General features: G+C 49.7%; 1 protein-coding gene across 8 annotated transcripts in view; it reads right to left on the bottom strand.

Annotated features, from left to right (window-relative positions):
• GRAMD1B (GRAM domain containing 1B) overlaps positions 1 to 26,017 on the bottom strand; it is a gene marked incomplete at its 5' end in the record, with an annotated part of 83,839 nt that overhangs the window by 14,381 nt on the left and 43,441 nt on the right. For 3 of the 8 annotated variants that reach the window (XM_082296977.1, XM_082296976.1, XM_082296975.1), the window contains 2 exons: positions 7,910 to 7,930; positions 14,867 to 15,077. In XM_082296977.1, the coding sequence (XP_082153103.1) occupies positions 7,910 to 7,930; positions 14,867 to 15,077 (232 nt within the window). Of the gene's footprint in view, positions 1 to 6,891; positions 6,916 to 7,909; positions 7,931 to 10,292; positions 10,317 to 13,419; positions 13,441 to 14,836; positions 15,078 to 26,017 lie in introns of those variants that run through there. The other 5 variants (XM_082296972.1, XM_082296971.1, XM_082296973.1 and 2 more) reach the window with 5 other exon arrangements.

Consider the following 26,017-nt stretch of genomic DNA (forward strand, 5'->3'; position numbering starts at 1 on the left):
AGAAAAGCTGCACCCCTGCCTGCACAAGCTGTGGCTGCAGAGGAATCCCCTCTCCCTGCAATCCTACACTGTCCAAGGTACAGCGTGTGCTCTGCTCGCAATGCATCAGTCCCCTGCCAACCCTCAGGAACGGCGCAGCTACCCCAGAAGATGGGTGATTTCCCCCAGAAAAGGGGTGATTCACCCCAGAAAAGATGGGTGATTCACCCCAGAAAAGACGGGTGATTTGGCCCTGCCAGAGAAGTTCGAGCAACCACCATCACCTCAGGATTCTCCATGCCCACCCTTCTCCCCACCACACAAACACACAGCCACGTGCTGGGATGGTGAGGACGCTTTAGTGGGGCTCTGAAAAGGCTCTCCCAGGGACTGAACCGTGTCCTGCACTTGTTTTGTGTCCTGGCCTCAGGGAAGGGCTCGGGAACATGGGGCTGTCGGCTGGAGGACGATCAGGCTCCTCTCTGGAGTTACTGAGCCGTGATGTGACTGCCCACACCTCCCACACCCCGTGCCAGCTGCTCCCAACAGCCACAACATCTTCTGAGGGCAGAGCTTCAGATCAGAGGCAGGTGCAAGTTCACATCTCCCAGACAATCTGCAGTGCTCTTTCTCCCGCAAATGGAGAAGAAGCCACCTGGAGTACCACCTTTTCCCTCTCTATCTCCACTCCTTCCCAACAATCCTCTTCCAGAGGCACCAATTTCCCGAGGCAGAAAGGTGGGAGCCTTCCAGCAAGGGCCCCAAAAATCTGAGATTAGAGAAGGCAGCTTCAGCTTGAGAATGGTGGTGGAGTCACAGGGGTGGGAGGAATGCAGGGTTTATTTAGAATTATCCTCACATTGCTGCCAAATGCTGTCAAATCACAGCAGATTCGATGCTGGTTGTCAAATCACAGACAACCCCTCGCCCCCAAAAGCATTCCCTGTTCCTCACACCGACTCAATGGACTGGAAACAAAAATATTCCAGCATCAGCTCAGCACTTCCGAGCCTCGCTCCAGCCCCGCGGGTCCGAAGGAAGGTCTCACCCTGAGTAAAATCTGCCAACCAGCAGATGACAGAAATAAGAATTTCACTTACCAAACTCCCAGCCTGAACATCTGGAAAAGATCTTGGTCTGAGAGGGACTCCAGCAAGAACCCAAGCCCAAGATTTCCAGGAACAAGCAGACAGGACAGGGACAGAGTAGGGAACAGCGCTGAGCTTTGGGGCTCAGTGCAGCCCAGCTCAGCAGGAGTTCCCATGTGGAGGGGCCTCCAACACAGCCTGGCTAAAACCTGTCCTAACAGAGGCTCTGCTGAGCCCCAGCAGCTCTGGCAGGGTGCAAACAGTTCAGTTTAGAGACACTCACAGCTGGGATTTCATCTGCTCCAGGGCTGACATTTCCTTGAGAGAAGTCCACAAGTCCCTCCGGGTCCCACTGCAACCATGGCAGCTCTTGATCCAGGAAAAGATCCCAGAGAGAGCCACACTCCAGCAGGGAATCCATCTCCTTCCCTCAGCACTGGCACAGCTCACTCAAACTCAGCTCTTCCTGCTCCCGCTGCTCCTTGTTTATGTCCAAAGTCGAGAGAGGTGCAGCAGCTTGGCAGGAGTTTCGGTGCCTTCCCCTGCTTTCCTGCCCACATCCAGCTCGTCTGAGGCGGCCCCTGAGGATCTGAGCCAGGATTTGCCCTCCAGAGGACTTTTCCCAAAGAGGCTCATCGGGGTAATTGTGCTGGTGGGCACCCTCTGTGCTCTCCTGCTGCAGCCTCAGCAGCTTCTTGCTGTGGGCATCCCCTGCAGCAGCCCTGGCAGGTGTGTGCAGGGCACCTGAGCTGCCCCCGAGCACAGCCAATGTCCACCAGCGCCGGCTCCAACCCCAAACAGCTCCGGCCGCCAGCCCCGCTGCAACTCACGTGGCTTCCAGGACCCAAAAGGAAGGCAAACAGCTCAGAGTTCAGCTTTTCCCCCTCTTTGGAAGCAGAAAAGCAGCGATTCTTACTCCTCAGTGCCTGCCCTGCAGTCCCTCTCTGCTCTCAGAGGCAGCCTCAGTGTTTCTCAGGGCAGGGGCGGCTGGGGAAGATCCCAAAATGACTCGCACATGCCTCGAGCTACTGGGGCTGGGGAATTCTGCCGGCCAATGCCCTGCAGTAACCCAGGCTCGGCCCTGCCTCCCAGCAGATGTTTCCTGTAATGGAAAGTTGCTGGACAGAGTGTGCTGGGGGAGGCGTGAGGGGAGCGAGGAGAGACCAGGCTGAAGGATGTGGCTGGGAGGAACCAGCCAGGGGAGATCCACACGGGCAGAAATCTGAGGGGCTGCACCACTCCTGGGTGCATCTCTGAGCCCACTTTTCTCCCCTCAAAAAATAAGGCTTTTTAGGATTCGTTCATTAGTCAGGTCACTTTGGAAATGAAGGCCGGGGGCTTCCTGCAGGAAATGAACTCCCTGCAGATCCAGGAGATTGCCTGGGGTGCTGGCACTCCCTGTGTCCCTCTGCCCTGAGTCCCAGCCTCCCCATCTCCCTGCTCAGGTGAGGAAGTGCCCAGGTAAATGCCCACAGCAGGGCACCAGATCTGCTCAGCTGTGAGCAAACACTGAAATAAACCCCTCATTCTTCCCAAACTGGGCACACAGATCTCAAAAAACACCAACCAAGCAAACAGCCCAGCCGGTGCTGAGGCACTGCTCCACTCCAAACCAGGGGTGCAGTATGCTCACTGATGAGCTCTGTCTGCTCAGCTGCACCCCAAAATCCTTGCTGCTGCTAGGGAGCACACAGCTCTCCCATTCAGCACTGTCAGAGGGAAGCAGTGCCTCCATCTGCACCCCAAGATGAGGGAATAATAAAGAAAAATCCATTCTGTAACCTGTGAAGGACAAAGGACTGGGATTACAGCCACCTGTGCTGCTTTACTGAATGGCCCTCTTTGCTGGAAACTCCAAATGGGATTGAACCCCCAAAAAGCCCCACCAGGATGGTTCTGTTCTCACCCCAGCCACCTGCCTCTGCAGAGGTGAATGGGAAGAGCTGAGCTGGAGCTGGAGGCAGCAAACATTAACTGCACTGCAAACAGAGACAGGACAGGACTGCACTGCCAAGGTGGGGGGAGAGGATCCGTGGGGAAATGGGGACAGAAGGGTCACTCCCCATGGTGACATCTCCCTGTTACACACAAACAAACCCTCCACAGGAAACTTAAAGTAAATATTGCTGGGGGATGGGACAGGACATGAAAGTCTGAGAACACAAAACCTGAGGAATGTTGAGTTTTGGAGAGAACAGGTCACAGAAAACAGGGAGCAGAGCTGGCAGGAGGCACAGAGGAGAGGGGGAAGGAAAATTTATCCAGTTGCATGACTGATGGACTTCTGTGATGTACATTGCTCCTGGAAAACTACTGGAATAAATGGAACAGACTCCCTGCTTGTGTGGGAGAGTTTAGACCCCACTGACAGCAGGGCTGACATGAAAAACCAGCAAAGAAAGTGGCCACCTGTCCCACAGCATCTCCTCTAAACCCATTCTGGTTGCTCAGATTTTGCTTCTTTTTCCTTTTTCTCCCTTTAAAAGTGAATGAAAAGCAGAGGAAGATGCTTCAAAGTAATCACCAGCCATCTGGGCTGGAAAATGGATCCGAGTTCATCATCACACGAACTTGCACCGACAGTTCACTTCTAACTTAGTGCCACTACAACCCAGCAACTGAGCCAGGCTGGTAATCCACACACTGAAAATCATGGAAAATCTGACAGGATGAAAAATACCTGAAAGGCAGGGAGTTAATATCGCTCCAGAAATAATTTGATGAAATGGTTACTGGGACTTAGAAGATGAATGTGCTGATTTACAGAGAAAAGGGCTCTTCAACACCTTGCTCATTCATCAGGCCTGGATTTGTGCATGAAACTCTGCTCACGTGATTGCTGCTGCTGAGGGAGGCTCAGGCTGCCACCTCTGGGAAAGGTGTTTCTGATGCTCTCCCTGAAGTGAGGCATTCCCCTTGGCCTTTACAGGGCACGCTTTACTCTTTCCAGCAGCTGAGCTTCCCCTCCACTGTGGTATCCACGAGGTCTCCAAGAAAACACACAGCACTCTGAGGCCAGCCAGGGCTGGTCTCTTATCAGTCTTGTGATGTCTGGTTATTCTTCAGAAGCTCAAGAGCTGCTCAGAGTTCCCCACAAAGGCCCTTTGCAGCATCACAATGTACTACGGGTCCTCAGCCAGCTCCTCCTGCACAGGCTTTCCCTGCAGTTTTCCCAATGGAAAACTCTGAGCTTTCCCCTTTACCCGCCTCCCCACTGGAATTTTGGGTTTATTTTTGAGACTTTGAGCTCCTGCTGATGCCATGAAGATTTTTGCTTTTTCTTTTTTACCCCTGTTATACCCGTTATACCTTTTTACAGCTTCTGTATCCCCAGTGCTTTTTGCCTACATTCTTGGACTTGTTTGTCAAGCTGAGAGACTCAACATTTTAGAAGCTTCGTAGCCAGGGATCAGTGTGCCCCAGAGCCCAAGGTGCTCTCCAGAACACATTCTGTAAACCAAGATAGAACCATCCAGGGGAAGGCTCCTTGCGGAGGGGGGCTCACTTGAGCCTCTCATTGGGGAATCTTTGATAGATCTGCTAATTAGTAACACCTAGAATGTTATACCCAATGTTGGGGGAGGAGACACTCGGCGGGGTGCATCTCGATGCATATGACCTGGATGTGTGCACCTAAGGATCCTTAAAATAAATGCCAAGGTAAAATCCCTTTTCCCCTTCTAACCGTGTATGCCTCTTGATTTTAAGACCAGGAAAAGGCATCACTGCCAGGCTGAGAGCTGCCCTGTGTGCACAGATCTGTTTGCAGAGCTGCAGGAGCAGGGCCCCTGTCCCACTCCCTGCAATCCTCAGGGCAGACTTTGCTCTCCCAAACACAGGTGGGAAGGACTGGGCTCCTATTGATCTGCCCAGACTGACTGGGATAGCAAATATTCCTAGTTTTCTAATATTTACACCTGAAAGAGGCAATTGGTGTCTTTTCACTGCTCAGGTCAGTTACAGGAAGAAAAACATTCAAAGCATGTGACAGATAAAAATAAAGGAATACAGAGCAAGGCAGAGCTTGGGATGTAAATGCTGAAGCGAAAACCTCACGGACAGATAAAAATCTCACCTGTTCCCTGATGTTTTCTCTAACTTTTCAGGATCATCTTATCTATTCTCTTTTCCAGAGCATCCTCTGGATTCTCCTGAAGCCTGGTGCCGGATTGGAGAATCAAGCCCTGGTATAGAGCAGCAGAAATGCTGCAGGATCTTGAGACACACACCCTAATTTAGGGACAGGGACGTAGAAGGATTCACAGTCCAAGTGAGACAGAATGAGGCAGGAAAACCATGGCAGATTTGCCAGGCTCAGGGCCTCAACTGTGACACAGAAATGAGAGCTCTCCACGCTCAGAAATGGGGCCCTTTGCCCAAATCCCAGAGAGAAGAAGGAAGGAGAGAGATTTTACCCCTGGCAGCAAAATATCTCCAGTTTGTCTCTCATTGTAATGACATCTGCTGGGTGACACATTCCTTCTGCCAAGTGTGGAGTTACTGACACCCCCACAGACAGAGCAATTCCTCCTTGGTGTCCTCAGGGAAGTGAAACACAGATTTCCCACCTCTCTGAGCACCTCGGGTGCACAGACTAAGGCACATCTCTGTTTCAGTAAACAGGACTACAAAGGAAGTTTAGTTTTAAGGTCTGAGACCTATTTTCGAAATGATTTTAAAATAATAAATCAATTAACAACAATTCACCATGCAGACACACGACCCAAAGCAGACACAACTGATGGTTAAACCACGAGTGACCAACAGATTTCTCCTCCCTAAAAACCACGGTATTTCCAAACCAAACTCTCCGTGTTCAGTTCCTCACTAAAGGCACGAGAAACACCTCAGGGACTTTTCCTTTCCACTGACCTCCTGCTCTTGCGCCACAAAGAGGAAACCCCAAAAGGCTGAGTGCATTTATTCCCAAACTGGGGTTCTCTTCTCAACCTCACAGTGCACCTGCACCAGTTTGCATTTGTCCTCTGCAAAGCCAAGCAGAGAAAGCACAACCAGAGAGAGGGGCAGGTCTGCCAAACCAACCCACGACCTCACTCCACCCGTTTACCTCCCACTTCTCCATGGGGCAGGGATGGCAATCCCAAAAAAGCACTGGTGGGATCAGAAGGAGAACACACAAGGCAGGAGAAGTTGATGGCATCTTAAGGAAAAAAAGAGAGAAAAAGGAATCCAGGAGAAGGGAAAGGGAGGGTTCCAACTGGCAAAGAGGGATGCAGAGCTACAGAGACAAAAAGACCAGTTAAAAGCAGCAAAAAAATGAAGAAAACTGGTGATACCCTGGGGATCTTTGAGGACCATGTGCTCTTTGAGGCAGGGATTATTTTTTGGGTTGGGTTTGCACAGTGCCTGGCACCCAGGGCTGCTGAGCTGGCACAGAGAACAATGTGGAGGGTGTTCGCTCTGGGCACGGTGGGGTTTATGTAAAATGAAAGTGGGGGAAAGGGAGCACAGGAAATTCTGAGGCTTCATGAAGAGGCCTCTGATTCATTTCTAGAGCTGCTCTCAGAGGGGAAAGGAATGGCAGAATCAGAATGGTCCAAATGGCAGAAAAATCCTGCCTGGAAGGAGCTGGCAAAGAAGGGGAACTATCAAGGAGGTGCATTAGCAGGTTTTTAATGGAAATAACATTGCCAAGACAGACTGACTTCCTGGAGTCTGTGGCTCATCCATATTTTCACACTGCTGCTTTTATCTGGCCAGAATGTCTCTCCTAACTAGAAAATGGGTTTGTTTTGTTTTGTTTACAAAGGAAAATAATGGGGTGGGGTGGGGAAAACCACAAAAAAATGCAGCCAGTGCTTACTCTCCGGATGTACTGTCTCTCATGCTGAAAATATATGGAGGAAAAACAAGAGAACAGAAAGATAAGATAGAGAGGACATGAAAACACAAGAGACCCACAGAAGCAGACCACAGCAAAGCATCATGCAGCAGGGAATGGAGCTCAGCAGCTACAGGCAGAAGCAGTAAGAGCCAAAGTCACCTCTAGCCTGGTGACAGAGTCAGGTTTTGGCAGCAGGTCAGGCCGGGGCATCTGCTCACAGTCCTTATCTGCCACTTCTCCACCAGTCTGGCCCACCTTGGTTTGTATTTTATTTTTAATGCCACTGCCTCGATCCCTCTCTGCCTCTGAGAGCTCTCCCTGCCCGCGCTACACCCGCTGCTGTTCACACCCAGCACGTTCCTAACTCTGCCTCCCTCACCTCTGTCCAACCTGCCCACGCTGTTTCAGCCAAAACCACACATTCTGCTGGCCCCCACTCTGCTGCCTGATGGCTGCAGGAGGGCAGGAACCGTGGCTGACCTTGGGATGGCTGCTGCATTTGCCTGTGGCTACTCCAGAGCCTCGAGGGTGGGGCCCGACCGTGCAAAAGTGACACCGACTTTGTGCCCAGAGCAGGGCCACTCGTGCTGGCAGAACGAAAAGAACACCGAGGCAGAAGCAAAGGGTGGTTGGTGTTTCTATGGGGTCAGTAGAAAATAATTCCTCTCTCGCCCCCGCACCGCCCTGAGAGATGCAAAGGGTTTGCAGGGTGGCAGCTCTGTTTGTCACCACGTGTCACCACACCACGGCCCCCGTGCTGAGAAACCTGAGGTGCAGGATGTGGGGAGCATCACGAGAGTGACCAAAAGGACAAAGCTTCTGCTCTCTGTCTCTGGCATCCCTCTCCTCAGGATGTCAGCCCTCCTTTGCCAGTGCTGAGCCATTTCCACTCCTCCTGGAAATGGTCAGAGTGCCCCAGTGCCACTGCAAAGCCCCTTTGCACCTTCCCCCCGCCCAGCCCACAGCGCCCAGGGACAAGAGAAACTGGAGTACTTACATTATACCAACTCTGGCTTTTCTGTAAGGACAAAATAAAAGAGAAGCATTAGTTAGCACAGAGATCTTAGGATCACAAAGAGAGGGACAGAGAAAGCAGCTCCAATCTGGTTTGTATCATTAGTGAAGTGAAAGTGGGATTAAACAGAAGATTTCAATGGATTTCACAGTGTGGTCTAACAGAGTTATCCCCAGTTACAGAAGCAAATCCAGCAGCAGGAGTCTGGAATAGGAGACAGTTCAGGCCAAGGTGTGCATGTCCACATGCACACACACAGACATGCTGTCATCTTGTGTGCAGACCAGCAGTGCCACACAGCAACAGAGGAGCTCATCACCATCATCATCACCATCACATCATCACTGCCAGCTGTGTTTTAGGGGCTTCATTCTTCCACTGGCCAGCTGGCAAAACTCACATTGCCTCAAACAGCCCTTGAAGCACTGCTAAGGGCAGGGACACAGCTTTGCTCACAAAAGGCAAATGTTCCAAGAGTATTTTCAATTTTTAAAGGGACACACACACACAGAGCCAGGAAAAGTGCTGTAGAAAATCGCTAGAAAAGCTAAGCAAGGAAAAAAAAAAAAGGTTGGGATTTATTTTTTTTTCAGCATTTCAGTGCACAGTGTTTTGCATCATCTGCACTGTGATTTTTTAAATTTTTTTTTTTGTCCTTATCATGGCATTTCAGATGGTTTGAGAGGACAGGCCACACATCACACTGGAGCACACAAAAGAGCTGGCTCAGCTTGGAAAGTCACGCTCGGCAATTTGCAGCTGGAGGTGAGATTTATCTGCACAGGGAGAGGAAGAAATGAGCTTCCCACTCCAGCCAGGCTGGCTTTCCAACAGGACACTGGGCAGAGCTGACAGGGTACACAGGAATCCCCCCCTTTTGGGGGGATTTACCTCAGGGCAGTGGAGCCTGGGGGCACTGTAGCCTTTCCCACCGAGGGCAGGCAGCTCCAGCTGTGCTGTCCCCCTCTCCCAGCCACTTCCACACTACATTAGTGGGAGCTGAGCATAGCACACAAGGACAGAAGCAATATTTCACTGCCTTTCCTCCTTTGAAGCCATCTTGCTTCTGACCTTGGAGAATTTTCCAGGCTTTGCACCCAGTTTGGAAGAGGAAGGGAAACATTCTGTGTTTCACTGGGAATTCAGCTCATGTTCACACAGAAACTGCCTGCCCTGGGGCAGCCCACCAGGACACACAGGATGTTCTGCTACAGGAAAGGAGAAGTGTTAGTGAGATCAGATGGGACCAGAGATTTCTGTGAAGATACAGGGGCTGCTCTGTTCCCTCCCCTGGATCTCCCTGCTTGCAGTTCCCTGTGTGCCACTCCAGCCACAGAACCTCACTGGCACCTGGTTCCCACCCTTGGAGCCAGCATTTCTGTAGGACTCATTGCAGAGTTCCCAGTTTTTCTGCGCTGGTCTCTGATGAAAAGCCCCACAGTAACAGAGCACGTGGGCTAAAATACAAAACTCTGACGTTAGAAAGACAAACACCCCTTTTTCCCCAAATTCTGGGGAAAGGAGATGAGCTGAAGGACTGCACACAGAGCATGGCTCATCAGCCAACCAGAGGAATTTCCTCTTCCCACTCTTTTCCATACTTGGCCATACCCTCCATTCATAAAGGATCGGGTTGAAGTCATCCCTCCCTGCAAGTAGGACGTGGAAAAAAGCCTTATGCAACCCAGTCTACACTATAAAAAGAACCAGGGTAATTAATCTAAACCCTGCACACAGCACCTTGTCCTCAGGAGCACAGGGACCGAGATGGAGTGATTTTCCTGCAGATTTGTTTTGCCATCTGTCTGCCTTAATGAGCAAAAGGCGTAACTCAGAAATTCCTGGGGAAAAAAAACCCTCACCATCAAACTATAATTGGCACACACACAACAGAGGCACTGCTGTCACTGTGGCTTCTAAATCAGGGTGCCCATGCTGTGGTGTCAGCACAACCCAACAGGATTTCACTCCCCTCTGCTGCATTCATTGCAGGAGCTATTTATTTTTTTCCTCCTCACATCTGAATTCCCCTGAATCAAGGGTCCCCTATAAAGGAGCTCTGCAGGTTCTTCTTTGAGCTCTTCCACACATAAAAATTATACAGACATCCATAATTATACTGACATCTGTAATTTTACCAACATCCTTAATTATACCAACATTCAAACCTCATCTTTTGCCTCCACCAAGTTCAACAGACTTGTCCAAAATCCAAAAAACCTCAGCCCTTAAATCTCTCTTCTATTTTTTTTTTTCAACTCGCTGAGGGTACAGGGAAACGCAAACTGTGAAAATCAAGAGACAGTAAAACAGAGGGGGGAAAAAAGGGGAGGGGGAGAAAGAAAAAGGAAAAACATATTCTTACTTTGAGCAGGTTAAGTCTGTCATACTGGAAAAAGAAACCATAAGCATTAGAACTGAAAAGAGAAAATAACTAAGTAACAGAAGGAGAGAGCTGCACACAGACACAGAGAAAATGGGACTGGTTTGCAGAGACGATGCTACAGGAGCACAGAGCAGAGCTCGTGGTTACAAGGGGGCTGTAACCAGGAAGAACTTTGGAGGAATGTGAAAAATGGAATATTTTCTCTAAGCCTTGAATGGCTGTCTCTAAATATTCATGATTTAGTGACCTCCCACCTGGAGCACTGCTAGGGAAGGTTACAGCTCTGCAGCGCACACGGGTCACACGTAGAACTTCACCCTGGTAACTCCATCCAAAAGGAGTTTCTACCTCTCAGCATCACGGGCAGCAGCATCACAACTCACTCCTTGTTGCTCCCAAGTGAGTGATGTGCCACAGAGCTCTAGGAGTATCCCCAAATCCCTTTTACACCTGGGGAAGCAGAGGCACAGAACGGGGCTGAGGGCAGAGCTCGGAGCAGATCCCAGAGCCCTCTGTCCTGCTCTGCGCACTTCCAAAAGCTGCGCTGCCCACCCGGCTTCTAAACGGCCATAACTCAGGGAAATGGATGGAATTTATTCCCCAAACCCTCACCCCAGCCCAAAATGATCAGAATTTCATTACCTACTACCTACAGGGGGTTTGTCCCACCCAGTGGGAGGGGTGGATGAGAAGACACAGCCAAACTCTTCTCATCGTGGCACACTGGAAGGACAAGGGGCAACAGTTGTAAGCTGCAGTAAGGGAAAGTCTATGTGGAGAGGAGAAAAAAGCCTGTTCACAAGAGTGGTTAAGCACTGGAGCAGGGGCCTGACGAGGCTGTGGGATCTCCAGCCTTGGAGGGCTGCAAAACGTGGCTGGACGAAGGTTTAGACCAAGCTGACTTAACCCTGCTTTGAGCAGGGGCTTGAGTGAGAGACCTCCTGAGATCCCTCCTGACCTAAACTGTTCTACAACCCCCAGGCCCTACACCAAAATTTATGTTTTCCCCCTAACTTAATATTAATCCTCAGCATTCACCATTAGCTACAGGCATTGGGAAGAACCTACAGGAAATCACTTTTATCCTTGGGCAGAAGCAAAATAGTTAAAAAAGACGTATTTCATCACTGGCTACTAGCAAAAAGATGGGTTTTCCCTGAGTTTGGAAAGCTGTCCCAGAAGCAGCAAAAGCCTAAGGCTGAGCCAGCCCTTGGTCCGTGGCACACTGCTGAGGTCAGGGTGGCAAAGCAAGCTCTGGGAAAGATTCCCTCGGGATGCAATTCCAGTGCTTAAAAACTCCTGGTGAAGCGCTCCCTCTGACGGCAGCGCTGCAGCACCACAGAACACGGCACACAAAAGAGGGCAGGGGACTCAAGCAGATCTGTCAGCAATTGTACCAACACAGCAGCAAACTCATGGGCTCAAGCTGTTCCACCTCATTAGCCAGACAGGTTGGGGAATCAAACCATTCTTCCTGCAGGAGATGGGCGGGGAGAGGAGAAGAGGCTGAGAAAGGAGAGTTTAAAATCTTTGCCCTCGAGTTCTTTGTTCCTAACCTCTCCCTGTACGAGCACTCAACGGAATCATCTGTGTGGGGAGAAGCAGGGGGTTTAATGCCTGAAATTCTTCTTTTGTGCCACAGGAAGCAGCTTGTGGAGCCCAGAACGGAGCTCCAGGCTGCACACTCGATGATCCTCGTGGGTCCAACTCAGAATATCCTGAGTGTGTGTGTGTGTGAGCAGGGCAGGAGGCTCTGACACGCTGCTGGGGGATCCCCTTCCCTCTGAACTCATCTGGGCTCCGCTTCCCTCCTGTTTCTCCAGCTGCCTCGCAGGGGTTGGGGTTTCTCCCTCTCAGAGAAGCAGGGGCTGGCTGCAGGCACCTCACAGCACCTCTGCACACACATTTGACACAGACACCACTCTGTTCCAGGCTTCTTCCCACCCATCCCTCTCCTAAAACCCTCGGCACCTCCAGCTTACCACAGCCTGGCCTGGCCCACACACCTCTACTCACCAGCAATCCTGTCAGGCTACTCCAGACCTTCCACAGCACTTCTTTCACACCTCACCTGAGACTTTAGTCCCACAGTGCTCCTCTGCAGTTATCCCAGCTACAGATACCAAGCACAAGACAATCTGTCTAAAAAAAAGACATCAAGAAGCTTCCAGCAGACACCAGCAAATCATGCGAGGTCGGGCTGGTCACAAGGACCACGACCAAGGGGAGACAGTGAGCCAGCACTGCTCTCTGAGAACTTGCCTGCAAGGAAACCTAAGGCATCGACTGGGGAAAGGCCAAGACAAGGATTTTGTGGATTGTGAAGCCATCCAAGCCATTCTGCTTTTATAAAGTAGAAATGCCAACAGCCTGGCGCTTTCTCCCAACAACACCCCACCTGCGTTTCTGATTTTTCCACTCTTCTGGGGGTAGCACAGAGGTGTGAGATCAAATCCCAAATGATCTTATCTCCAATCCAAGCACCCACAGAGGGATCTTCCACTTATCACCTCTCAGAGCGAGCCCATGAATTCTCACAATTCATTTGGGACAGGTCTGTTCTACCGGGTTCAAGCTGGGTTCATGTTCATTTGAAATCACCGATCTTTAATATTTCCATCACACAGGAGAGCGTGCAAGGGCAGTAATCTGAGATCACTGGCCACAAAAATGCTATTCATCATGAAAAGCAGGGAAGAAGTCATGGAGAACAACTCTTGTTTCTGAAATCATGGAGGAAGAAGAGAGGAAGGAGAAGGGATCGTGGTTCTGTTCAACTCCAGTGGATTTCTCCCTGGCAAAGACAGCAGCTCACTTCAAGGGAGAGGGGAGAGCAGAAATTAAAGGCTAAAATGACTTGGAAGCAGCTGAAGGAGTGTGATGAGCAGGCCAGTTCTCACTCTGTGTGAGCAAATATTAGCAAGATCCCAGTGATGTCAGTGAAACCAGCTTCCAGCTACAGGCACGGGGCTGAGCTCTTGCTGACATTCTCACAGCCACAGCAGGAGAATGCCTGACTGGGGTCAGCACTCAGCACCACGGGGAGGGTTCCTGAGTGATGAGACAGCTCTACAGTGGGGGACAGGAGAGAAAAAAGAAGGCTTACTTTGGAGAGGCGCTTGTGTGACTTAATCGGAGAGAAAGCATGCAGGAATGAAAAGAGAGAAATTAGGGAAAGAAGAAAAATTACCTGGCAGATCAAGAGAAGGAAAACCCACACACCCAACAGAGAGCATTGTACCCCCCCCTTCCTCGTGGAAGCACCAGGAATTAAAGTTACGCTTTAGTAGTCACTGTTGGTAAAAATCTCACTCCCATAACCCTAATTCCCAGCATTTTGAGGGCCAGGGCAATGCTACTCCTCTCTGTGATTCCCCCTTCCCAAGGAGCCCATTTCCCTGCGAGCATCCCCAGTGTGGCTACGAGCACAGCATGCCCTGCATCCTGCCTGCCTCCATCCCACTGGGAGCTTCCCTTTGGGAACACAGTGCTGGCAACCCCGTCCTGAGGGTGTCACCCAGCCCTGGGACAGGGTTTGTAGGTCACTGTGTGCACAGGAAGCCAGGCTGACCTCAAGGGCAACCTCAGAACGTCAGTGATTCAAGCTTGAAAAACCCTTTTCCCCCCTCTTTGGAACTCACAGCCTCCCCCCGTGGTGGTGATGAGAGATCAGAATGTGGGCCACTGAGTCCTGTTCCCTCTGCTGAGCGACCACAAAGGGGAGGGGATGAAGAATCCTTGTGTGTGACAAAGTCCAGCAATAAATCAGGCAAAGATCTAACAGTTCATTTTATACAAGCCATCAGAGTTATGCCTGTGAAATTACTCAGGCTGAAACATCTCACTTCAAAAGTCTGGGCAAACACAAGTGCTCCTGACAGCTGATTTATAACACAACACTGATATACCAGGGTTATAATCAAAGGTCTGTTTGGTTCCCCAGGCTCCTGTGTGTGTTTTACCAGGTCCCACCGCTCACACATAAACCTAGAGCCAAACCTGAAACCCTCTTCCTCTGCACAGCAAAGACAAGGCTGCTTCTAATATGGTCCAAAGACACAAAATCTTCCTGGGGAAAATATCAGCTATCCTGGGCAAGCCAGTCATAACATTGCAGCCATGGAAGGAACAGGCAGAGGGCTGGAAAACTGATTCTGTGCAACCTGAACCTCATCTCACAGGGCCTGGGCAGGACTGGGGAAACGCACAGGCCCTTCACAGGGGAAATGTTATTTGTTCCATGCCCCTTCATGACCCAGGTGATCAAAAGTAACTGCAACAGCTGATTTTCAAGGTCTTTCTCAAAACCACAGAGCCTCCCAAGGAACAGGACCTTGACTACAGCAAGTTGTAATCAATGAGTTGACTCAGGGCTGGGCTGAAGTCTGACCCAGGCAAAGGACTCCGAGTTAGGAGAACCTTCAGAAATATGATGGGGGAGAAATACGAGGGAGGGAAGTCAGACAGAGAAATAAAAGGCAGAGGACAAAGCCAGTGCAGTGCACACCCAGCACCAGGGACACCATGGCCAGAGCCCTCTGCTCGCTCCTCACCTTGGAGTTCTTGGCCCCACTGCGGCCTGACTGGGAGGAGCAGCTCCGCTGGACACCCTGCTCCGGCGTGGACGGGGATTTGTCTGAGGAGTGGTCGGAGCCCTTCTCCACCATGGCGTCCCCCGGGGCGTCCTGCGGCGTGGGCGAGCGGGAGCGTTTGCGCAGGATCGGGGAGCAGGCAGGCGTGCTGCGGTTGGAGTTACTGGCAGTACTGCAGGGGGGAAAGGAAGGGGAAAGAACAGCAGCGTTAGCCATCTTCAGACTGAAAGCTGTGCGGCACCCACAGACCTCCCCACAGCACAGCAGGCAGAGCTGCTTCCTGAGCACACACACCCACTGCCCCCAGTGAATTCAGGCAGTTCTCATTTACCAGAGGCAGAGGAACTGCTGGCAGTGCCTTTCTCCACCCACCCTTCAATCCCTCAGACCACAGAGCAATGCCCACGAGAACAAACTCGTTGACCCCTGTGGGCTCCCAGAACTTCAAGTGATGATCTGAGCTTGGAAAAACTAAACGTGGGCTCAAGAATGAGGGAGGTGGCAGCGAGTTCTCAGTACAGCCTCACTCTGCCCCTCCTTCATTAGTGCAGCTCTTCTCAACACGATGCATGAAAATGTGGTCACACCTTTCAGAAAACACCCCATCAAAGAGCATCAGAAACGTGGGTGCTCTGGGAGGGCAGTCATGATGACATTCAATGAAGCATTTCCTGTACAGAACCATCCTTTCCCACACCATTTAGAGCTGGGCATGAAAAAGGTTTGCTATGACCTAAAAGCCTTTGTGATAAAAAAAAAAAAAAATTAAGTTCCTCTTTCACAAAGGGAAAAGCAAAGCCTTTCAGAGTTTTACAGAAATTATGAGAGGAACGGAACTTCTCATCCTCTTTCCTCAGCAAATGCCCCAGCATGTCAATCAGCAAGCCAGTAATGTAATTATTAATACAGAACAGGAAAACTCAGATTTCCTCACTGCTCCTTCTCTTTTGATGCCTCTCCTTCCTGACAGACTCTTCAAAATACCACATGCTACACCCATTTTTCCCTCCGTCACTCATTTCCTTCAGGAGTCAAATCTATTTCTGAGCAGTCCAGACATCCTCAAGGCTATTCCAGCTGGTCCTGCTCAAATCAGCAGGTTACAGAGGAGCCTGGGCTGCTCCAAGGACTGGATCTGTGCTGACTTCTTCAGTACCCTGGTATCTCATGAGCAACGCCAAACAGGCCACATCTGACAGCAGAGGCAACAGGGAAAGGATGGAGGAATTACAGCTGCAAGGGACTGAATTAAAGAAGTTGGTACAATCAGACTCTTAAGGGCTATAATTTAAGCCAAATTATCCAGCAATCACAATGACGCACAGCAAGGTACTCCAAATGGATTGTTTCCTCCCTGAAAAGCTACAAGAGTTGAACACATGCCTAAGGTTTCATTGATTCCCAGATAGAAATCATATCCATCTCTTCTTACCTCTGAAGATGCCAAAACCATTTAATGAGCAATAGTTAGATACAAGCAGACAACGTAACACATTCCTCCAGCAGTTATCAGGTTTGGGTTGGTTTGATTTTGGATGAACTGGCCTCGTAAATTACCCTTTATTTGCTCACTGCTTGTGTCAATGCACAAATGATGAAACTTTCCCTAAACAGTCACAGCCAAGCTGCTTATGCAAACAGGGCCAGAATCAGATTTCCTAGGAGCTGGCACGGGGCAGGAACAGCAGCACGGAGCTTCACAGGAGCCCCTGAGAAGATGCTGTCCCCAATATAAAGTGTGCAAGTTCATACAGATAATGAGCAGGCTTGGGAAAATGGGTTTGCAAAATGTTCTGCGGGCAGGAAGCTGGATTAAATTAAACTCTGCTTTGTTACCTATTTCTACTCAATAGGATGAGAAATATAGATAGAGAACAACAAAACCTGTTCAAGTAACACCTAAACCCCAAGGCAGCTCCAGGGCAAAGACAGGCAGAGCAATTCCCCCTTGGCTGGGGTTCTTCACAAGGAGCAATGGCACATCCCCCAAGTGCCACATTGTCCCAGCATCTTGTCCTGTGGCCTCCCTTTCCCTGGAAAAGGCACAGGAATACTGAATGCTAAACCAGTGCAGCAATAACTGTAGCAATATTCAAGATTTAATCCCTCCAAATAATAACTGATGCAGAAAACGAATCAAAAAATGATCTGTACCATTCTCCCAGCAGCACTGCCTGCAGCAGTTTAGGTATATCATGAAGTAAAATCATCAGGGATTTCTTAGTGTATTGAAATGTTAAAGAGCATCAGGTTTCTTCACAGACTTTCAGCAGATCCAGTTAAAATGGGTGCTTCACCTTGTCTGTGCTCCTGTTGCTCCTTCTGCTGAACTCAATGTTTAGCAGCCCAGCAGAGCTACATTAGTGACTCCCAAGTTCATCAGCAGCGGTCCCAGAGATGGAAATTCGTTCTGAATTGCCATTTTTACAGCCTCTAGAAAACACAGAGTTCTAGTTAAAACCTCTAAATTCTGAGGCTGTGTTGGTCCTGCTTGCCCACAGCGTGCTTGAGGCAACATAAGCTGGTTTATGTGAGAGGCCCCCAAAAACACAAGGCAAGAATTTGAAGCCACTGTCCCTGACTAGCACATCACTGGGCTAAATTTCTTTGAACAGATAGACTAATTTTTCCTCTACAGCTCTACAAAACCTGAGTTAACCACACACAACCTCAGTCTCATTTTCGGTTCGTGCCAGTTCAGTTTCACTCTGAGCTTAGAGCAGCTCTGTAAAGACCAAGTCAAATTCAGCCCAGGCTCTGTTTGCTTTCAGTCTGCAGTTGTGAGAATTTGCTGCTGCTCAATTAAAGCACAGAATGAGCAGCTCAAAGCCAGGGTACAGCTGCCATCACGTGCAGGTGAAACTCAGGATGAAAACGCTTGAAAGTTTGGTGCTATTTTAGTCTTTTCATGGTCTTACAAAGCTCCTCAAGGTGGGTTTCTCAGTCACAGCCCAGCACCCCCAGTGCTGCAGCTGCACAGGAGCAGCATCAGCACTGACTTGCTCAGAGCTGGCAATTTTATGTTTGCCCAGGCTCAGCTCACGCTGCCATAGCCACACTTTTTGGTGCCAGCTCTGCCAAGCACAACCTCGGGCAGATTCTGTCTTCTAAGCTCATATTTTTAGTTTGAAAAACTAAATCCATCCACATATATCGCGTTAGGTGTGTGGGGATTGTCACCTTTGCAGAGACGGGGGGGGGAAAGCAACATCCAGGGCTCCTTCTTTGGCTCTCCCTGAAGTCAGTGGCACAAATATCAAACCCAGGAGGGCTGAATTCCCCTCCTACTCTCTGATGACTGGGAAAAGCTGAATTTTTCTCACATGAAGGACTCCACAGGCAGAGAAAATGAAGAGTCTGCTAATTCAACTCTATGACAGCGAGGATGGGCACGGCAAGCACAGGGCTGCCCCTGCCCCGAGCCCCTCAAAACTCCCCCTGCTCCTGCTCATTCCCTGGAGCTTGAATCCAGCCCAAGGCACAGCCATGACGAACGCTTTCTGCAGTTGCCATGGCGACCAAGGCCTGCAATTGAACCAGGAATCAACGCCTGAAATGCCAAAACGGCTTGACCCACTTTGAAAAAAAATAATTGTAATAAATAATGCTTTAGAGACCTAATTGCCCAGAGCGCATTCAGGGCCTCACATCCCCCTGCAGAGTGGCCTTCAGTAGATGAGACAGATTAAGTGAGGGACAGAACACAAACAAGCCCACCTAAGCAGCAGCCCCTTTGCTCCGAGGTGAAAACCTTGCAGGGAGCATTTGAAAGCACAGAAGGCTGAGTGTGTCTCCTTGGTTTATGCCCTTGCTGTCCCTAAAGGAAAAACCTCGTCCTATGGCTGGAAAAATACCATCAGCAAGCGTGGTGTGGTTGGGAAGGGGCCAAACTCTACTCAGACGTGGAGGAAAAGCATCAATATCCGCAGCAGCGTAGTGAAGAACCTATGGGCTGCCAGTATCTTGAAGCTGGAGAGGGTCTTTTTAGCAGAAATTGTAGTGATAGGACAAGGAATAATAGGTTCAAACTGAAATAGGGGAAATTTAGGTTGGATATATGGAAGGAATTGTTCCCTGTGAGGGTGGGGAGGCGCTGGCACTGGCTGCCAAGAGAAGCTGTGGCTGCCCCACCCTTGCAAGTGTCCAAGGATGGGGCTTGGAGCAACCTGGGATAGTGGAAGGGGTCCCTGCCCATGGGACAGTTGATGTTTAAGGGCGTTTCCAACCCAAACCATTGTGGGATTCTACAAGCTTTCCTTCAGCTGGTGGCAAAGAACATTTGGCAATGCACGGACAAGCCCCTGGGACACAAGGCAAGACACAGAAAGGCCAAATTTCCTCCTCGAACAGAGTGCTTCCTGTAAAGATCTGCACCAGCTGATGAACAGGACTTCACCAAGCAGTCACTTTTGGCAAAGGGATTCTACAAGTTAAGCTTGGTGTTCTTAAAACTACACAGGACCTCTCTGCAATGCTTTCACGGACGACTCAACAAGAAACCTGACTTTGCTGCAGTCCCTTAAATGAATTCTGCATGAATGACACCCAAGCAGTCCTGAAGTGACACAAAAGTCTGTCCATCCCACCGGATCTGAAATCACCACCCTGCTGCCACTGCAGCACAGACATCCCTGGCATTAACATAAGCACGCTGCAGCAGTTCTTTCCCAAATCACAGGTGCCCCAGGAGCCAGCAGCCACCTCCAGAAGGGCGTTGTCACAGCACCTGTGACACAGATTAACACAGCAAATCCCTTTGAGTCTGCCACTTGCAGGATGTGGATTAGAATTCAGCCAGAAGTAGAAAGAGGACCAAAGAATTTTGCAACTAGAGCAGCTCAGCTAAACAAGCAGCGGCTTCAGGTACTCCCCACCTTCGCTGTGCCCACCACCAGCTTTTCTCAGGGGGCAGAGAAACACCAGTGACACCATTCCCTGAACTGCATTTCTCAACCCTTCCGACTTCCCCAAGGAAGTCCTGATTTGGAAAGCCTAAAGGCCTCCAAGTCTTCCCCAGTTCTCAGAAGAATTTGGTTTCCAAGAGTCATCCTGCAATTACTCACACCTCCCTGCAGCACCGACCTGATAATGAGCTCTACCAGGCCCAAAATTGGGGTTTGTTCTGCAATTTGAGCTTAATTCTGAAAGTGCTGAGCAGTATGTCCCCAGACCAGCAAAGATGCACATACTGAAGCACACATTTAACTCTCTCTGTCTGGAATCTATGGGCTGTGCAAAGTCAAGCCCGGGCCTACACTTTCCTAGACAAGGAGATCCTTGAGCACAACACAGAACTGTGCTGATAGCCTGGAAAAGAGCAGAAAGGTCAAGAAGGCACCTCAGGCCTGGCTGTAGCACTAAAAAGAGTTAATTCTCCTCAGAAACAGCTATTAGAGGGGTTAATTAGACGCCTACAAAGATAGTTTTCTGCCATACTGTCTGACATCAGTGGAAAAAGAGGAGATTCAGAAGCTCATTATGCAGTCTCCCAAACAGCAAGCAGATGGTAACAACTTTTGATCACCAACCTACACTCCCGTCAAATTGATAATCCAAGAATGAAAACCTCCATAGATCCTGGAGCAATTCCCCGGGCCTGCCATTGCTCTACAAGCAATAACAGAATGTTATATTTCTATTACATCTCCCAGAAAGAGAGACAAAAGAGAAAGCAATAAGTCAAAAAAGCAACGACACCTGCAGGGCCGTGCAGAAACCAAGGAGTGTTTCATGACAAGTGCTTTGAAAAGAATCATAAAAATAGTCTGCCTTCTGCATGTTTTTTAGCAGAAAAGTCCAGCCTTGTTTAAGATTTACTCAGTCTATTTTGACATTTTGCAGAATGCTGTCCTCCCATGACATCCAATCACATGTTTACATATTCATGAAATAAAATTAATGCAATTATTATGCCTCAGAGGATTAGCAAATCACTGCAAACATCAGGAAGGAATTTGCCTTCTGCCCACAGCCAGCAGTGCGAGGCTGGGTAAATGCATTATTAACCATGTCATTGTCCCCATGGGTCACCCGATCCTGGTTACCACTGGAGACAGACCCATGGACAAATGGCCTCATCTCTCACAGAAGCTCCCCCTGGGCTGGCTTTGAAGCAACCTCTCCCTTCTTGCTTGGAGTTACTTTAAAAATCCCAAGAAAAAGTTGGAAAATGTTTCTGAAATAAAACAAGGCAGCTCTTAATAATGAAGTCCAATAATGCACCAGTCACGACTTGGAAAGGATCATCAATGTGCAGAGAACCACCATGGGTTATAAATCACACCCTAAACCGAGGCCTCCTTCAGCCACAAATTATTATCATTCCATCTGCTCCAAAGGAAGGCAGGCCAGATAAAACAAAGTATGATGGGAAATACAAAGAAATCTGGGAAGCAAGAAAGGGGAAATGGCACAAAGTAAGAATTTCGCATCCCTCTGGAGGTGACAGACACAGCCCCACCACAGTTACCTGCAGGTCACCCACTCTACAGCTGTACTTCCCAAGGAGGAACAGATCCAGGCTTTGTTTTCCTCCCCTCCCCACCACAAAGTCAACAGCTCTTGTAATTAACAGCAAGAACTGCAATATCTGATGCTTCCATCAACATCTCCGAGCCTGGAACTTGGGGCAGAACAGAGCTCGCAAGCCTTGTTTAAAAAATAAACATAACAACAACAGACACTGTTAAGCCACCTTTGATGTGAGGGAAGTTTTGAAAACCTGACGGCTCGAAGGATAAAAATAAAAATTAAAATAAATCTGAGCCAGTTTATTTTAATCCTCGTCATTTCCAAGCTAACATCAGAACCTTTCAGTGGTTTGGGGATGCAATGTTGCTGTCATACGTTCTTTATTTCAAGGGAGAGGGAGATAAAGCAATAGAGCTGGTGATAAACACCCAGGCCCATTTTTGGGTGGGGATGTAGGTGTGATACAACTCCCAGATTCCCTCCAGAAGAGCTCAGGCACTTTTTCCCTGCTGCCCATCTCCCGCTGTAACTCCAGCAAGGCTTTATGGCCTTTATCCCTGGCACAGTGCTGTCCCCCTGAGCACACCCAGCCCCGTGGCAGGGGTTTCACAAACCCCAGACGAAAGCGTGCCTGGGGAGGGCTCTGAGCACACCTCGCAGCGCCGGCGCGGGGGCAGGCAGGGATATTGTTCATCTCAGGAGCAGGAGACAAAGCTGGAGCTCTGCATCTTCCCACTCACTCCCACGGCTCGTCAGCAGCAGCCTTCACAAGTTAATGGAAGATGTTGTGATCTTCAAAGCTGGGATCAAAGCGATTTCCTTTGTTCAGCCCTTGATGTTTCCTCCCTTTACCTTTCTGAAAATAACAACGCAACAATTTCACGCCCCTCAGGCTGATATCGTCCGTGCATCCCCCCTGCTTTGCTCCATCCCTGCAGCAGCACTGGCCAGCTCCGAGTTAAAAACAGAGAGGGTCAGACCCCCTCAGTGCAAGAGTCACAAAGTGCCCTTTGTCCTGAGCACCTGGCTCAAGCTCGTCCCCCCTTTTTAACAGACTCTCTCCTGCTTCATCCAGCTGGTTGTCAGTGGCACGAGCAGCTGGGGGCTTCTCCAAGAGAATGTTGCAGATTCCAAGTTGTTGCACTGCTGTAAAATACATCCCTAAGATTTGACCTGAAGTTTCCATCCTACTGAGTCAAAATCACAAGCTCCATCCTAAATCTCCCAGCTTCTCCTGCAGATGCATGTGATTTAACGAAGGAAGGGAACAGGAATATATTATCTTTTCTAAACCAGCATATTTCCATGATGCACAGGACAATGCCAGTCACCAGTAATCTAAGAAAAAGCAAATTTTTAGGGCCTTCAGCAGATTCTCCCTGTCTATGAACACACACAGTGCAACGAATCCTCACTTCCTACTGTTCTCCCCTGCCAAAAAACGTTTTTAAAAAAAAAGCCACCTGTATAGACTCTGGAGCACAGCCTGAAAAAGCGGGACAAACCAAATCCTGCCTCTCCCCATCAGTGCAAATACACAAACACCGGGAGAGGAAGGCAGAGAGGAACCACGAGTCCTTTCAGAGGCAAGGGAGCACATGGGCAAACAAATCCAACCATATTCCTGCAGCAGCGCCGTGACGCATCCAACTTCGACCCCCTCCTGCCTCCCTCTTTCCCTGGACCCAGATGTTATGGCAGGAATAACTGTCCCCGTGGGAAAGGGGGATGGGGGACACAGCAGGGCGTGAAGGGAAAACGAGGAGGGGTGAGGGGAATAAAAGCTGGGGGGGGGAGGAAAAAAAAAAAAAGAAAGAAAAAACGAACCCAAACAAAAAAACCCAATCAGATTTGCCCATTGTTTTGAACAATCGAAAAGGCTGCTTTAGCAATTCCGCCCTGCAGGAGAGGCAAGGCACGTGCGTGGGGGAGAGCAAGGAGGAAAATAAATAAATAAATAAATAAATAAACCCAAATTAAATTAAACAAGGGATCAGCCCGTGGAAAGGAAGAGAAACGAAGCATCTCTGCACCATGATGTCACCGTCTGCTTCCGAGTCCCCCGAACGGAGGGGAGCAGCGGCGGCAGCAGCAGCAGCAACAGCAGCAACCAACATGGACTCCGGCTTTAATCCGCCTGGAGAGCGCCCGTGTGCGGGATGGAGGAGCCGCCCGGGCTGCGCCGAGCCCTGCGGGTGCCACACGTGCGGGCCGGCGAGCGGGCACAGCCCCGGCGGCGCGGGGAGCAGCGCGGCACTAACCTGGCAGCCATTGGGGAGCGTGGAGCGGCGCGGAGCAGCTAGGAATTCATTCGGGATGGCTCGCGGTTCATTCATTCATGCACTCGTGGGCGGCGAGCCGGCAGGCTACTCACCTCCTGCACCATGGCACGGCCCTTCCCCGCCGTTTCAGGGCCGGCTGCGGCGCCGTGCGGGCACTGCCCAGCGCGCTGCCCCGGCCCCGGCCATGCCCGTCCCCCCGGTGCTGCTGGCCGGCAGCGCTCGCAGCCGCTCCGGCACGGCCGCGCACACGCGTGCGCAGCGCTTTACATAATGCACCCACCGCCTCCGTGCCGCCCGCCCCGCTCGCATCTCCCCCGGGGAAGCCGCGGAAAAGGGAGCCCCCGAGCGCTGCTCGAGGAGTCGGAAGGAACGCTGCGAGTTACGATCCGACGGGTTGGAAACATTGTGTTCGCCCTCCCTGCGCACACGCGCTGCCCGGAGGAAGTTTCAAAGGGTGCGAGCGAGAACGGCCAGGAAAATTAAACCCTAATTAAGCGGCCGCGTGGATTATCTGAACTGAATTGAACAACGCTCATTCGGAGTTAAGGTGACCTCAACTCAATTCAGCTGGCTCCGTCTAGGAAGCTAATTTGCTTTCTTTTTCTTTTTTTTTTTTTTTTTTTTTTTTTTTTTTTTTTTTTTTGCCGTGCTTATCCATGCGTAAACAGGCCTGGGGTTTTTAAAGAAACATTATCAAGCAAAGTTTACAGCTCGGCGGCAGCATCAGTACGTGGTGTTGCTTTTGGGGACACTGTATCCCTCCAAACCTGCTCCTGGACATCTTTATTCCAGAATAAGGAGAAGGATTTCAGTCCCTTTCAATACCATAAATAGGGGACAATAAGTCCCTCTCAGTACAATAAAAATTAGACAGGCTGAAGGATGATAAGGAAGAGAGACCAAAACCATCACCTAGCTTTCACTTTTCCTTCCAGTCTATGAAATCAGGCCTTGTGTGTGCAAGGAAACAGTGTAGAACTGAACTGGAACTGTACTAACACCCCTGATTTGAGCACAAGTGTGCACGTGTGGAATTACACTGAATTATTTGATTCTGGATGCCGTGAATGACCCCCTCAGGGACAAGCACCGATAACACAAGGAGCTGTTCCTTAAGTGCTGTAAATACTCATCACTCTGCCCTTTGCCTGCTTTTGTTTCATTTTGCCCCTTCCCTACCGAGGGTTGAGCATTTTCCCTTCTCTTTACAATCAGCCCCAGCTTTCAGTGCTAATTCCCAGAAGAGCATCTTCCCAAAAGGCTGATTATCCATCATTTCACCACAATCAAAATCAGTGGGAGCAGGAGGTGCTCCGGCAGGCTCAGGCCGGTGCAATTCAAAGGCTGGACAGGATTTTAAACTGAAAACACCACCAGCATACACACCTTTGTCTGGATACTACAACAGTACCACCACCTTTGTATTACTCAAAGAATACCCCTAGGAGCACATGAACTCCCTGTTTATGTGCCACTGTTCTAATAAATTCATTGCATCCATCAGCCTGATGTCAATTTTGTTGTTTCAAATGCTTCCCAAAGTTTGGCAGCTGGAGAATTTACGAATTTATTTCAAGGAAATGGCATATAACAGGCAAATCCTCCCATTCCCGGTGCCCAACGCAACAGAACCTCACATCCAAGGGTGGTGTGATTCCTACCGAAACACCATGTCCAGGATTGTATCCAGGTTCAATGAGTGGATCATGTGGATAAACTCAGGTAAGTGCAACCAGCACTAAAGGCAGTGGCACTGAATCCCTTCCAACACAGCCTGGAGGCCAAGGAATGCCAAGATTTAGATGCTCACCTGGAATCCAGGTTTGATCCCACTGGTTATCAGCTGAAAGTGCTGAAAGCTGAAGCTGGAGGAATCCTGGCTAGACAAGAGAAACCTATTTTGGGAGGCAAACAAAACTAACCACTGTAACTAATTCAAGGCTCAATTATCCATCTGTGGCAAACATTATTATGCAAGGGTTTGTGTTCTCCCAAACACTGTTCTGTACCTCGAACCAGAATCAATTCAAGCCTCACACTTTGCATTCAGCAGGACTTGGAATGAGATATCTGAATGGTCCCATTTTGTTTTACAGCCTATGGATATTTCCGTGTTTTTTTCTCTTCCAGAGAGAAAGTGAGAGAATAGTTAAAACCATAATTCTTAGCCTCTACAAATTCTGATATATTTAGTTAGAACAAGCTGCTCTTTTTCAATAGTCACAAGAGTTACACCGACCCAAATGCTGTGATAAATTCGATATAATGGCTACTTCAGATCTGGAACACACAAAGGCTCAAAGCAGGTCGTGGAGTGGCAGGACAGACATGAGGTTAAGCCTAACCCACCCTTCAGACT

The sequence above is a fragment of the Coloeus monedula genome (assembly GCF_965178545.1).
Source record: "Coloeus monedula genome assembly, chromosome: 25".
NCBI lineage: Eukaryota > Metazoa > Chordata > Aves > Passeriformes > Corvidae > Coloeus > Coloeus monedula.